This window comes from Marmota flaviventris, chromosome 12, assembly GCF_047511675.1.
Source record: "Marmota flaviventris isolate mMarFla1 chromosome 12, mMarFla1.hap1, whole genome shotgun sequence".
NCBI classification, from domain to species: domain Eukaryota; kingdom Metazoa; phylum Chordata; class Mammalia; order Rodentia; family Sciuridae; genus Marmota; species Marmota flaviventris.
Window position 1 is genome coordinate 71,340,956 of NC_092509.1, and position 15,453 is coordinate 71,356,408.

Genomic DNA, 15,453 nt, shown 5'->3' on the forward strand with positions numbered 1-15,453 from the left:
GGTAATTCTTGGTAAAGGAGAAAGAACTGAAAAGGTCAATGGGGCTGGGTTGCCCTGTATAGCTAGGCAAGATGATCTGCTGCCCTGCACTTCAGCTTACCCAACAGGAAACTGACAGTGTTTGGGTAGAAAATCTCTTAAACCCAGAAGTCAGAAGATAGTCTGGTTGTAAAATTTCTATGAGAGCTTAAGCTGCCAGTCTTGAAGTGAGGTATCTTCAACAGAAGATGAGCAGGAGATAATCCCTTGGAGATTATCTTGGAGTAGGAGGTCATGGTGAAGTACCATTTGCTTTGGATATTGGCCTGGGCCTGGTGGCACTAGTCCATGGTATATGTCTGTTCCCAGGCAATGCCCACATGGGAATAGCAATACAGGAATCCCAGGACAGAGAGGGTCACCCACGGCCAGCCTGTAGGGGGAGAACAGAGATGGAAGAATGGTCAGAAGTTTGGGGGCAAACTTTCCCACATGGGCAAACTGTCCCCTGGGGAGAAGGCAACATGAGAAACAGCACAGGCATTGTTTTACACCAGCTCTTGAGCTCCTGAAAGTGCTCTTGTTGGAACCCTAGTAAGCAGAGTCCCACAGTCCAATGGGCTCAGTATAAAAAGATGGGTGTCCTGTGACAAATGCAAACACTTAGAATAGGGCAGGCTTTTAAAGAATATATACTTAGAAGACTAAAGCTTTAGATAATCAACCCCCCCAAAAAATGTTCCTGAGGCCCACAGTAAATCTCAAAATATAGATTGGCCATTATATTGAATTGAGTGACATTTGTATGTACACAGAAATCGAACTCCAGATTAAACATTTGATTTCAAGACTCAAAGCTTTTAGTGATTCCTTCTACAAATATTTGTCTTAGAATATCTTTTCTTTATCTTTTTAAATTAATGTTTCTGCTGAGCATTTGTTTTTAATGATCTTCATGTCTTCTACATGTTTCACGTGTTCAAAGTTTGGTTGGGGATTTTGGAGAACATGAGGGACCAAAATCAAAAGACTCCATCTTGTGTTAAAGGCACTCTCATTCCATCTTGGGAAAGACAAACACACACAGTAGGATTTATGATTCAGTTTCCAGAGCACATTTAAACTGAGTCAGTTGGGATGAACAATAGTTTTCTGGGGTGGAAAGGGACAAACTACCAGAGAAACCACCCAAAATGTGACCATCAGGCCATCCTAGGAAAGGGCAGGTAGACAGGCAGGGATAAAAATATGAGAGAAAATGTAGTACACATACACAATGGAATATTACTCAGCCTTAAAGAAGAATGAAACTATAGCATTTGCTAGGAAATAGATGGAACTGGAGACTATTATCCTAAGTGAAATAAGCCAATGCCAAAGAACCAAAGGCCGCATATTCTCCGATATGTAGATGCTAACATGCAATAAGGGGAGTGGGGAGGCAACACTAGAAGTTCACTGAATTAGACAAAGGGGATTGAAGGAAAAGGAGAGGGGATGGAAATAGAAAGAATGAACTGGATATACATTTCCTATGTTTATGTATGAATCCATAAGCAGTGTAACTCCACATCATGTACAACCACAAGAATGGGAAGTTATACTCCATGTATAACTAATATGTCATAATACATTCTACTGTCATGTAAAACTAAAAGGAACATAAAAATTTTTTTTAAAAAGAGGGACCCATTCTGCCTGGGGGTCCTTAGATGTTTCTGTGGCTCAGAGAAATCAGGGGACTTGTCAGCACGAGTTCCTCAATGGGCTCAAGGTGCTGGATGAGGGGAGAGGGCTTTGGACACAGGAAGCACTCTTGGACTTCAGCTGTGTTTGGAGTGAGACATCAATGGGTATTTGGTAAACAGAGAGCCCAGAGACCAGCTGCAGAGGTGGGCAAATAGGGGCGTTTCCTGCACAAAGCTGGGCCTAGGGCATTGCCCAGCTGTGCTTGACCACTGTGTTTATCAGGAGATGACCCTACATGTAGGACTAGGAGGAACAACGGTCCCAATGAGGTGAGGTGCAATCACATTTAGTGTGTGTCCTATGTAGGCCCTGAAAGATCTCCCTACTCTTACTGTATAGGCCATCCAGTTAAAAGACTCAAAACCCTACTATACTATGCAACCCCAGTCGATACCAACTTTCCCAGGAATAAGAAAATTGATGGAAAAAAAAAAGTGCTCTAGTCACCTTTCCACACCAACCAACCAACCCTTCATGTCTGGCCCTGTCCTAGACCCTAACATCACCCTCTTTTTGGTTGCCTATAGGCACAAGGTTTGACTGAGGTAGCTGTTACCCAAGTACTAATGTGGCCCAGGCAGGTGGAAGTGGCCTTTGGGCAGAGCCTCCTCCCTCAGGGCTCAGATGAGGACAGAATACCAAAACTGAACAGCAAATGGGATGGGCCGTTGTTCTGGCAACTTTCCCAGAGCCTCTATGATGAGCAGTCACACAGCCTTGTCAGTCATCACAAAATGATGGTGTCAAAAAGGGTTCTGTTGTGACCAAGGAACACTGACCTCTCCCCGGCCTTCCTTGCTCAGACGTCCATGATCTTGCTCCTCACCCAGCTGCCTACTTTCCAACCCTCATTCCCCCCACTGAGCAGCCCCTCAACATACCCCACGCACATGTGCATGCTCTCCCCCCGACCACTAAGATGACTCATGCAGCCTGATGAACAGTACAGCACTGTTCAAAGGAAAAGAGCCTTCTTAAAAGGGTGCTTTAGAACTGAGACCCTCTACATTCTCTGCACATTCAAGGTTGAGTCCCTAGAATCAATGATACGTTTAACTTCCTACTGGGTTTTTGATACCTGGACAAAACAAGATCTAAGTGAGTGATGAGTTTTAACAGATCATACCTAGGCAGCATTGAAGGTATTATGAACAGGTTGCTAGCAAGTCAGACCACAGTTGCAAAAGATTGGGTAACATAGTTAAAATGGATTACTTAACAAACATAGCTAAACACATAAGTATGATGTATGGCACAATCGTCTCTCTCAAAAAGGCTAATGTAGGTAGAAAGAGTTAATAGGATGTAGCTAGTTGTATAATGATACAGTGAATAGGATAACAAGGAATTTTTCAATAACTACAGCTAATGAGCACCAGGTAGGACACAGAGGGAAATAACTAGAGCTAAGAGAAATTAAGCAGTATCATTTTACTTGAAGTTATCATGACTGAGCAATTTTCTGAGCAATTAAATCCGTCTGAAAGACCTGGAAAGGCAGAAACTCAAGATACTGAAGAAAAAGATCATCATCACACAGAAGTCCAAGAAGTCCAAGGGTGTGTCTTATGTAAAATGAGGAAATAATCAGAACAAGAAGTCTGATGAGCCAGGCACAGTGGTGAATGCCTGTAATCCCAGAGGCTAAAACAGGAGGATCGAAAGATCAAAGCCAGCCTCAACAATGGCAAGGTGCTAAGCAGCTAGCTCAGTGAAACCGTCTCTAAATAAAATGTAAAATGGGGCTGGAGATGTGGCTCAGTGGCTGCATGCCCCTGAGTTCAATTCCCAGTATCCTCCCTGACCAAAAAAAAAGAAAAGAAAAGAAATCTGATGAAAAACTTTGTTTAAAACACAATGTTGTCAATGAAACCCACCATTCTGTATAATTATTATGGACCAATAAAATGTTTTGAAAAACCCAGAATAACAAAACACACCAAAAGCAATGTTGTAAGATGGTGCAGCCACATTATGGATATTCCTTAGAAAAATTCAACATAGAATTATGAAACACACACCCCAAAGCATTGGCAAAGGAACTAGGAGAGACAGTCGTACACCAATGCTCACAGCACAATTATTCACAATTTCCAAAAGGTAGAAGCAACCCAAGTGTCTATCAATAGATGAGAGGATACACAGAATGTGGTATATATGTACAATGAGATATTTTCAGCCTTTAAAAAAGGAAGTAAATGCTGACCCAGGTTACAACATGAGCGAACCTTGAAGATATCACAGTAAGTCAGACCCAAAAGAAAGAAATCCATAATTCCACTTGCGCGACCTTCCTAGAGTAGTCAAATTCACAAGGAATTTCCAGCCACGATCTAGAAGGTAGAGAGGAATGGGAAGCCAGTGTTTAAAGGTTACAAAGGTTTAGTTTTGGAAAGTGAGAAAAGTTCCAGGTATGGTAGATGGTGATGGCTGAAAAACAGTGAGAATGTACTTCAGGCCCCTGAACGGTACCTAAAATTGGTTAAAATCCTATTTTTTATGTTATGTACAATACACAACAAAAATTATGCTAAAAGAAGCCCTTAACAAAATAATCCATTTACATAAAATGCAAACTCATTTATAACCACACACACACAAAAAAAAATAAAACATCAAAGGTTACGCAGAGCTGGGTCAGAGGGAGAGGGACTGCAAAGGGGCACTAGGAACCTTCTGTGATGAGAAATATTTTGTATCCTGATTGCAGGAATGGTATTTACAAGTGGCAGATTCATTCTGTTGCATGCCTCCAATGGATGCCTCTTACTGTGCATTATTTAATTTTTCATAAAGCTGACATTAAAAAAAGGTGGCACTGGGACCATGTTAGCTTGTTGCCATTGCAACAAATACCTGAGAAAAACTTACAGGAGTAAAGATTTATCTTGGCTCCCATTTTCAGAGGTTTCAGTTCAATGTCAGCTGACTTCATTGATTTTAGGCTTCTATGCAGTGAGGCAGAAACATGGCAAAGGGCATAGCAGAGAAAAGCTGTTCACCTTATGGCAGCCAGGAGGCAGAGACACACACCAGGGGCAAAAAATATCCTTGCAGGGCATGCCCCCAATGACCTACTTCCTCCAACGAGGTCCCACCTCCCCCAGAGCCTATTCACCTATCAATGGATTAATCCACTAATGAGATCAGAACCCTCATGATGCAACCATTTCCCCAAAGTCCCTCCTCTGAACACTGCTGCACTGGGGACCAAGCCCTCAACACATGAGCCTTTGAATGATATTCCAGATCTAAACCATAAAAGGAACGTTAGCAAATCACAGACTTGCAGCATTGGGGTACAATGTCCTGGGCTGTGTATGTCCCCAAAACATTCAAACAGAAGTTATAAGGGAACACAGTTTTTTAAGTGATGATGTGTTTTCACTCCAACTCCCTCCAGGCAGGGGGACTGAGTTATAGGACCAAATATTGGGCTGCTCTAATTGTGCCTTCTTCCACTGGGGCCTTGAAAGAGAAATAGGAGAACCAAAGGACTCTTTCTTTTTTTTAAATATTTATTTATTTTTAGTTGTAGTTGGACACAATACCTTTGTTTTATATATTCATTTTTATGTAGTGCTGAGGATTGAATCCAAGGCCTTGCACATGTTAGGTGAGTGCTCTACCACTAAGCCACACCCCAGCCCTGAGGACTCTTTCTTCACTATGCAAATCAGTTCAGCAGGAGGAAAGCTGTAACTGATGAATCAGCACAAACTCCCATCCCATGAAGAAATCAATCCCTCCTAATGGGAGAGGAGTTAACAGAGTTGCTGAATTGTGCAGGAGCCATCAATTACCCCATCAAAGGTTCACTCAGTTGTCATGTTGGGCAACACTCCTGAGGCCCTGACTGCCATCTTGGCTCTCGCAAGGCTTTTTCAAAGGCTATATCCTACTGTTAACCATTTCTACAAGAAAATGGCTTATAATCAGCTTATGATCAGGCTTTGCAGGGATGCCTGCTTCCTGCCTAGCTTCTCAGCCATCTAGCACCAGAGTCTCTGTCCCCATGAAAAGAGTTTACAGACTAAGCAATGTACTGTAGAGTTTACAAGGGTTATGCAATCTTCGTTACTTTTCACAACCCTCTGAGGTAGAAATTACTGTTCTCATTTTAAGAGGGAAAAGTAGAGGCTCATGAATGTAAATAACTTATCACGGACCACACAGCTAGCAGATTCCAGAACTGGTTTAAACCCAATACTGACATGCTTGCTCACAGTCACACTACCTGAAAAGGACCCAGAGTGCAAATCCCAAGTCTAGGGCATCAGGTTTGATCCTATTTGGAGGATATTCTAAAGAATGTCACTATTATTTTTTTTAAATCTACTATCAACTCTGCCTTAGCTTCATCTTCCATCCTCCAAGCACGTTTTCCAGCCAGAGGCTCCAATGCCCTGCTGCCCACTGTACCTCTAGCTCATTAACTGCTCAGTCATCACCAGATGGTTTATAGCTCTCCTTGAGGACTGGAGAAAAAGGTAATGCCCCTCCCCCATCTTGGCTCTTGGGTATCCACAGCTGGACTGATAGACCAGTTTCTGGTCCCATGGAATAACATCACCCATTCTAAGGAAGGAAAAGAGGAGCTTCTCATGACTCACAACACACAGGACGAGACACAGGTCTACCAGCTAACTGATGCAGCCATCAGGATGCAAAGAAAACAAGGCTCAAACTCTCCTTGGTTGAAGAGTAAGTTTGCAAATGTGAAGGACATACACTATGATTATGAAATGCCACCAACCTATCCATTCATGTCCTTGGGAATACATGAGCATATGTTACAAAGTCCACATTGCCGTTCTGTTAAGATCAAAGTGAGGCTGATGAATTGTGACCTCCAGAGAGCCTTTGTGAATAGACTGTCTCAGCAACATCTGTCTTGTAGGGAAATAGAATGGAGATGCTGCAGAAGAGGGAATCATGGAACGTGGTAACTGATAGATTTGGAAGCCAAAGAATAGATTCCCTCTAACTGACCTTGAGCACAGCCTTGGATGATTGGTACCCTCATGGTTGACTATCCTGCCATGCTGCCTAAAGACTAATGAAAGCCTCAGTCCAAGCCTCTCCCTTATGATTGCTCTTGATATGAGAAAAGGGATGATGTCTGAGGTCTCATGTACCTGCTCCTGCATCAGACCCCAGCTCCTGGCATGCTGGCTCAAGTCTTGGAGACATCCCCACCGTTGCCCTGACATTCTGCACCATCCCGCCAAGTTCACTACCATCATCCATTAATTATTCAGATAACTTTAGGCACACTGCCTTTATTAAAATCACTGGCTCCTGACAGCACTTTACGTTTAACAATGTTCAGATATGGTGAGGGGAATTGATAAGGTGCTTTATTTAAATCATATTTACTCCAGTAGCTGTAGCCAGGAGATATTCTGGAGCCATGCATCAAATACTCCTAAGCCTAAAGTCCTTCTACCAGGGCTAATTGAGAGCTTTAATTTTAATAAAGCAATAGGGCAGGAACCTTTTCCGTCAGAGGGCTGGCTCCCTTATTGAAGGATGGGCACGGGGAGGATACAGCTGCCCAGATTTCTAAGCCTATAAATTGGTAGGCCTATTTATAAACAGATGGGGATATGGACAGATATTGAGGAATGGGCTCTTGATACTTTAGGATTCTACTGAAAGTTTCTGACCTTTAGGTAAGTTACAAACCTGGGACTCAAACCCAGGCTTCTAGGCCTGAGTTTTCAAAAACTCTGCTCTTTTATATCCTGAGAGAGAAGAACTAGATGGTTCTTGTGTGTTTAGAACTGAAGCAGGGAACCCTAAAATAGTCTGCACCTGCATCACTGGGAAGGCATGCTAAACCCAGATTACAGGGCCCTACCCCAGAGTTTCTGATGCAGCAGGTCTGGGCAGTCCTGAGAATGTGCATTTCTAACAAGTTCCCTGGTGATGTGAAAGTTGATAATCCAGGGGTCACACTTTGGAAACCACTGTTCTAGGGGAACCTGAAGAAAGCCAAGGGAAGGGCTTTCTAATGACAGAGCTTGTTAATAGATTGCACTCTCATGACCAGAGGAGATTACTGAGCATTATATGTTGCCAAGTACTCTGCTTGGCTCATTTCAGTCCTACAACCTCCTTCTCAGGCAAGTATTGTTAGCTCCATTTCTCAGTTCTCACAGATATGGAAATTAAGGCTCAAAGGAGTGAAGTCACTTTCCCAGGGTCTAACAGCTAATTGTCATCAAGCTACACTTGAGCTTGAGGCTGTGTAACTCCTTTGGCCACCAAAGCTCAGAAATAGTTGCTTTGGGTCACCTGATGGAAAGACTCAAACCAGGTTCCTCTGCCTTCTAACAGGTCTCTCTTCCTTTAAATCCTCAGCCTGTAAATATCCTGCCATTCCCCTACTCCTGGTGATCATCTCATAATAGGCAGAAGCAAAATGTTTGTTTTCTCAGACCTCAGCCATCACTAATTCACTTGGGTCAGCCCACCTCCTGGGGCCTCTATTTCTCTACGTAAGGGGACAGAAGAAGAAGTATGGGTGGGCATGCTTACATTCTTTGTCTTGGTTACTGCTTAATTTAGACCAGGGGCATTGCAGAGCATGTTCCCAGTACCTGAATGACCCTTTATTAAAATTGCCAAAGCACAATTATTTACGCCCTGATATTGGCTGATACTCCATAGGGGATTCAGCAGGGAGATGAAGGAAGCAGGTAGCTGGGGTCACCCTCAGGGAGCTTGCTCCGTTCTGCACAAGAGTCCCTTGCTAGGTGCCATGTGCACATTGTAACCAGCACCAACAGTGGTCTTTAATAAATCACATTGTTCACAGTCAATTTCACATCCTGATGAAGCCAATCTCCACCACATTTTTCATCCTTCCCCAGCTCCCCCTACAAGCCCTGCAGGCAGACACTTAGCGAAGCACTCACTGCCATCAAGTAAAATCATTTCACATGAAATTGAGAAAGCGGGAAGAATAAGCCAGAGCCACTTTTCTTATTCAGACAGCACAAGCAGAAGGTGGTACTGGAAAATGCACATTTTTTCCTCCCTCTCTAGGATCAATGGGGACCTATTTCCCACAAAATTGTCCTCTGCAGTTGATGCCACAGCCCAACTTCAGCCACTGGGGCCAGAGGCTGCACAGTAGGAACATTTTTTTCCACAGATGTTTCTCTTCTCTAACTTGGGTTTCTAATACAGCCTAATTAGGACTATGGTTCATTGGTAATTCATGACATGCCATATAACACAGCAGATGCTGCATAGCAAAAGAGCTAAGAAAGCCACTTTCCTCAAACAAAGGGGCAGTGCGCTGTGAGTCAGGCTCCTTACCCTGACAACCACTCACCCACACCTGTATAGCCGTCCGTCCTTATCTGCAGGGAATACATTCTAAGACCCACAAGGGATGCCTGAAACTGTGGATAGTACTCAATCTTACATATGCTATTTCTTATACATAATACAATATCTAAAAATTAGGTGCCATAAGAGATTTACAATAAAGACAATTATAAATGTACTGTAGTAAGAGTTATGTGAATGTGGCATCTCTCTCTGTTCATACTTTATTATCCTGTATTCCTGCTTCTTGCGACATGAGATGATACAATGCCTACCTGACAAGATGAAGTGAGATAAGTGACATAGATATTGTGACATGGTGTTGGGATACTATAGGTCTTTTGACGATCTATCACAAGGAGGATCATCTGCTTTGGGTAATCATGGAGTCATGAGGATGTTGGGTAAGAAGCATGTACAGTGTGAATACAGTGAACAAAGGAGTAACTCATGTCCCAGGTACAAAGCAAGCTGGCACAGGATTTCATCATGATACTCAGAACAGCATACAATTTAAACCTAGTGAATTGTTTATTTCTGTAATTTTCCATTAAGATGCTTGGGCTGAAATTGACCACAGTTTACTACAATCTCAGAAAAAATACATCCAAGATGGGTCTATTGTATTTATGAAGCACCTACTGCGAGCTTAGCATTTAGACAGGCAGCCTCAATTCTTGTCACAGGCATAGTCTGCACCTTCATTTGAGGCCTTATCAGAATGCCACTGAAGCCCGAGGGCAGACCAGGAACACCAAGCATTTCACCCATAGCATAAGTTCACTTCCACTACTGCTCTGTGATCCAGACATGGAGATGACAAAAGGCATGGAGGAAACAGGATGGAGACGGGATTCTCAAAGTCTGAGTAGGCTGGGATGATAGGCTGACACTAATATTTAAGATAAAATTGAACAAGATAAAGAAACAGTTGAACTTAGCACTTTTTGTTTCCAAATCCACCATACAAAGGTGTAATTAGGAAAGGTCTGGAACCATGTTACAGGAAGAGTGGCTGATAGATCTAGTGACATTTGCCTGGAAACACAAAGACTAAGGAGTAGAGAAAATGGCTGGTCCCCAAACATAAACATCTACCCCTGGAAGAGCCGAGAAGACACCTGAGCACGTAGAGGACAGGGCTAGGAGGAAGGAACAGGTGTGAAGGGGACAAAGGGACACTTTGCCAGCTGAAGCACTCTGGCACTGAAGCCAACCAAAAGAGTGAGTTTCCTGTTCCTGGGGGAACATGGACAGGGACAGGATGGCCAGTGAGCCAGGACACAATGACAGAGATTCTTCCTTCGGACCAGATCTAAGTGCCTAAGAATCTGCCGCCTTCTTCCCAGGGGACTGGGACCAGGGCATGCACGGTAAATTGGTCAATGAAGAAACATATGCATTGTTAATTCAGAGTACTCATTTAGAAGACTGCCAAGGCTTACTTCAGATAACTGAAAATCATGATCGTGGCAAAGACCATGTACAAGAAACCACACCCCATATGTCCATTTGGCCTCCATTTTCCCAGCCTGCAGGACACTCAGTCAACTGGCAGGAGTGCCCACAGTCTAGGCATCGTCAACTCCTGTGGATGTGTCTTGGAGGAAGAGGCATCTGGCATTTACTGACCATGATCACCGAGACTTACCAAGAGACAGCAGTGCAGGAACACATCCACTCACCCCAATTCCTACCACCCCCAAGTCAATCTGCCAGGAGTGGAATAGGGGAGAGGGGGCAAAGAGAAAGAATGATGTCTGAACTTTGTGTATATCTGAAAAGATGGCATCAGCAAGTGCATCTGACATGTTCCTCTTCTAAAGCTGTTGTGAAAGAATTCCAAATTACTAGACTTGAATTTTGAAGCAAGGAACAGAACGCTAAGACCAAACTCCCAGCAGCAGCAGCTGGATGCTCCCAGAGCTCTCAGAAGCCACTGTGGGTTATGAATGCCAGACACCACTGGGACGAGGAAGGGAATGTTCCTGCCTGCTGTCAAAGATGGCTTTGTTCTTACCTTGCTGCACCCACTAGCTGTGTCTGCAAAAATCTAGTTTGCTCATCAACATGCTGAGAAGCATGATCGGTTTGAAAGCTGGAGGTATCAGGGAACAAGACTTAAATCTGTAACTATCTTCCAGTGTTTGCTGCCAAGTAGTCAGGCCCACTCCAGGGTCCCCCTGCTCCTACGGGCTAGTCACAGGCAGGCTGGCTGTGTCTGGGATTCAGCTGGTGGCCAGGGTTTCTTTGGAGAATACCGAGTCCATTGTCTCTTTGGTGTTGATTAACTACGTGAGCCTCCCCTTGCCTTCCTCCAAAGGAACTTGACAGAAGCACAGAACAATTTTGAGATGAGTTCAGAAAAATATAGTTTGAACTTTACAAATGCTATTTGGAAAAGGCAGCTCATCTCCTAGGTCCTGGAATAATAAAGGGTGTGGGAGATGGATGAGAAGAGTGTCCTAGCTCAGGGGATGCTATGATGGTGGCACTGTCTACAACTACCCCTCGAGCCTCCAGCTCACAGGCAGCAGGGTGCTTATCCCTCAGGAGCAAAGACCACTCAGGCAGTCCTGGGCATCAGGAGGTGGCAGCACAGGGACAGGTCAAATGAATGTCAAGATATCTCTGCTAAAGAGGCATCAGAATTGCCCAGGGATGAAATATGGGCTCTTATGTCATTGTTCAGGGGAGGGAAATGACCCCATAGGGCCCTCCATCAAAGTCACTCACTCCAGAGACCAAGGGCTTTGCTTAGAGTCAGAGTTGCTGACACCATAGCTGCTCTTCCCCAGATTAACCCACAGCAGCAGCATAGATTATGGAGCCATGTGGGAGCATGGCTGCCTGGCCCTGGACAGTAGCCACGGTCACTGCTGTTGTCATCTCAGGCCACATGGGAATCAGGGGACTAGTGGGGGAACATAGCTTAGCTCAGCCTGAGAATAAGTAAAAGCTCATGCACATGACTATAGACTCAAACAAGGCTGACCAATTCGAAGCGCCACGCCTAACCAGCAGCTCTGTCACACACAAGCCACTTCCAGGAGGTCTAGAAAGGGTCCGCTATTTAGGCATACAGATAAACCAACATTCAGCCTGGAAGAAGGCCACAAAGTCACATAGAGAGGGAATTACACTTATGCCACATCACTCCAGATGACAAAATGAGACCGGCAGGTAAAAGTTTTGAGAGGCAGATTTTCAAGAAGTTACTACAAAAGACAATCTATAGTGGTTAGAGCCTACAGAAGAGTGGGCACCTGAGTTCTCAGCACTTGGCTTTGAGGAACTTTGAGCAACTCTTCAGTAGGAAGGACTTCCCAAAAAATGTCTGCCTCTGATGGGAGGCTCCTCCTTAGGCCCTTCTGATTCTAAGAGATTATAGTCCTAAAATATTCACATCCCCTAGTCATCTTTCCTTCCCCAGGGAAGTGCATGATAAGACAAGCACACATCCTGAGGGACCACTTGGTCAGGAGGAGGGGGAGGGGGTGTCCCATCATGGAACAGAAGGCAGTGTTCCAGCACACTGCAGCAACGTCAGAAGAACACGGCACAGTTTTAGTGACGTGCTTATGAGGCTATCTACCTGACGTATACAATGACTCACATACTTTTTTCAACTAGGGTGACAAAGACATTTTTGTGCCTAAAAGACCTCACTCTGAAGAACACTGTGTTCCCCTTTGGCTCTCTGTTCTGGATGATGGCCCCAAGGGTGGGTCTGCTGGGGACAGCAGGCAAGTATTGCCAGATACACCACACCACACCAGGAGGGGGTGGTGCCCCCTCATTCCTTTGAGGCCCCCCCTACCTCCTTGGGCAGCCTGGATTTCCTAATCCTCTAGGAGACCTGGCAGGAGCAAATACTGGGCAATTTGAGACACGTTCACAGGGAAGTTTGTTTTTTTTTTCTTTCCACCTGCGACTCTGCTTGGAATCCAACACCTGGAGCCAGTTGATCACAGGGGCAGAGAAGACAATACAGAGGGTGGAGGAGAAGTGAATCCCAAGCATCTGGGCAGAGCTCTTTTATGTTCCTGGGGTATGTTGGCACCATTTGCCTCCTTGTACTGCCTGTTCAGAGAGCAGAGGGACAGGAAGGCTGAAATTCTTCAGAATTTTTTTCCCAGTTGTTTATTCTCTTCTGGTAGCATCTACATGGGGTTAATTACTGGCCTCCAGGGAAGGGGTCTCAGCTGCTGCAGCAGCATCTGGTGGATGTTTGTGACCTCAGAGCACAATATTTATATGATGGACTCCTTGTAGGGTTTCCAGATACTCCCTCAGTTGTGGGTCACTTCAGGGCGTGGAACCAGCCTTCCATCTGCTCTCTGATTGTGCTCAAGTGACAGGCAATGTCCGCAAGGGTCAGCTATGTGGCCTGGATCTATCCAGTTTTTTCTAATGATGTCTCAGCACCTGGAGTTTGAGGTCATGGCTCCAGAAGAACCTGTGACAGTCCCCCTCTGCATGTTCCTAGTCAATTTCTGACAATACCCATAGGTCAAATGCTAATTTAGGCTTGGAGAAGCTTTGCATTCAGAGCCTGCCACCTCCCCTTCCTAGAGGCTGCCTGATATCCACAGGGAAAATGTGGCTCTGTTCTTGCCATTTGGCTGGGAAGGATCTAAGATTAATCATTGTTGTGATTCTTATTGAACATTTACTGAGCTCTTACTACATACGGGGCACTAGGTTACATTCAGGGGATACCAGAGAGTAAAAGGCTGACTTACACCGAGACAAGAATTAGATATGAAAAGACAAATCATGACCCCAGGGTGTTCCCAATGTGAAAGAATGAAAAGTTGCTGTAACATTTCTTAGCTTTCCCCATGTGCTGAGTGCTATGCCAAGAGTTGGGGGTCTGGAAGGAGAAGAGCTGGCTTCTGAGAGGAGGGGGCCTGCAAGCACACAGGGCATAGCCATTTGTGGTGCAGGCTCCAGAGAACTGAGAGCCCGGCTAGTGGGAGAACAGTGCTAAGGAAACATGGAGATGAACGCTGTGATGCTAGAGCGGGGAGATTCCACTTTCTAGTAGTTTCATCTACCCTTCCCTCCACAGGAGACAGCCTGCCTTCAAAGCTCCTGTCCTCTTCAGGTGTCCTCCAGCAAGACTTAGAAAGGACCAACAACTCCCACCCCCATTTCATCTTCTATTTTTTGGGGGGTGGGTGGGTGGTGTGGACAGGTAAGGCATAATATAAATTCCAAAATTAGGGAAAAGAAATGCCCTCTCACTCCCACACATCCAAGCCCTCAATTCCTCTCTCCCTAGAGGTTCCTTTCCAGCTCCTCGTTTGTCCTCCTAGATAGTCCATGCACAAAACTATAAAATATAACCTTTCATTCTTAAATACATATTGTACTTGAATGCAAATGCCACAGATACTATTGGCTGTGAAAAATTCTGCTGAACGTGCCATCATACATTTACTCAGTGGCCTGATACACCTGTGTCTATTCCAATCTCTTGCTCTTATGAGTAACGCAGCATGGAATACTCTTGTACATATCTCATTTCATACATGTGAAATTATACGTGAATGGTAAAATCCTAGAAGTGAAATTGCCAGATCACTTTTCATAGGTATTGCAAACCATTCTCAAGAAGAGTCACCACTTTATATTTCTGCCTGAATGTAGGAAGGGAAGCTGCTAGATCTATGCCAACCTGGGGCAGCACATTGTCACACTCTGAATTTGAATTTTTCTCATTAAGGGGGAGGCTGAGGTGCTGGGTGCAGTTCAGTGGTAGAGCATGTGCTTAACATGTGTGTAAGCCTGGGTTCTATTTCCAGCACCAAGGGTGAGAAAAAGAAAAGAGTTCGACATCTTTCCACTTGTTTCAGTATTTCTTTTTCCCAGGAAATATTTGTTTACATCTTTTCCCCATTTTTCTACCAGTTTGGGGCTATTTTCTTACAGTTTAATAGGAGGGAGGTCATTATTATGGTATTCAGTATGGAGGATGTTCTGCAGTAGTCTACAGGAGAGTGAGGAAAAGGGCACTGACTCAGAGGGGAGTTGACACAGAAGGGACAGGCCCAGCACAGCCTGCTTAGCCAGGAGCTGGCTGTGATGGCCAGGCACCACGAGTGCTCCTGGTGTGCACAGCAGGAATTTATGCAAAGAAAATGACAGGCACCTGCTTCTGTCCTCCAGAGCAGCTCTAGTTTCATCATTTCTGAAACCTCATTAACTAAGGAAATAAAAATGAATTTATGGCATCACGATCTCTATAATGGGTTCACAGTGAGCCAGGCAGGACTTCCTCTGCTTTTACTCTATAGGACCCTTCAGCTGGAGAGCCAGGGACAAATGTCTTTCACTGCCTTCCTTTCCTTCCTTCTCCTATCTATCCATCCCATCAAC

General features: G+C 44.6%; 1 protein-coding gene across 3 annotated transcripts in view; it reads right to left on the reverse strand.

Moving 5' to 3' along the window:
• Positions 1–320: 320 nt before the first annotated feature.
• Hhat (hedgehog acyltransferase) overlaps positions 321–15,453 on the reverse strand; it is a 311,966-nt gene continuing 296,833 nt past the window's right edge. For all 3 annotated transcript variants that reach the window (XM_027934800.2, XM_071619730.1, XM_027934798.2), the window contains one exon: positions 321–412. In XM_027934800.2, the coding sequence (XP_027790601.2) occupies positions 321–412 (92 nt within the window). The remainder of the gene's footprint in view (positions 413–15,453) is intronic.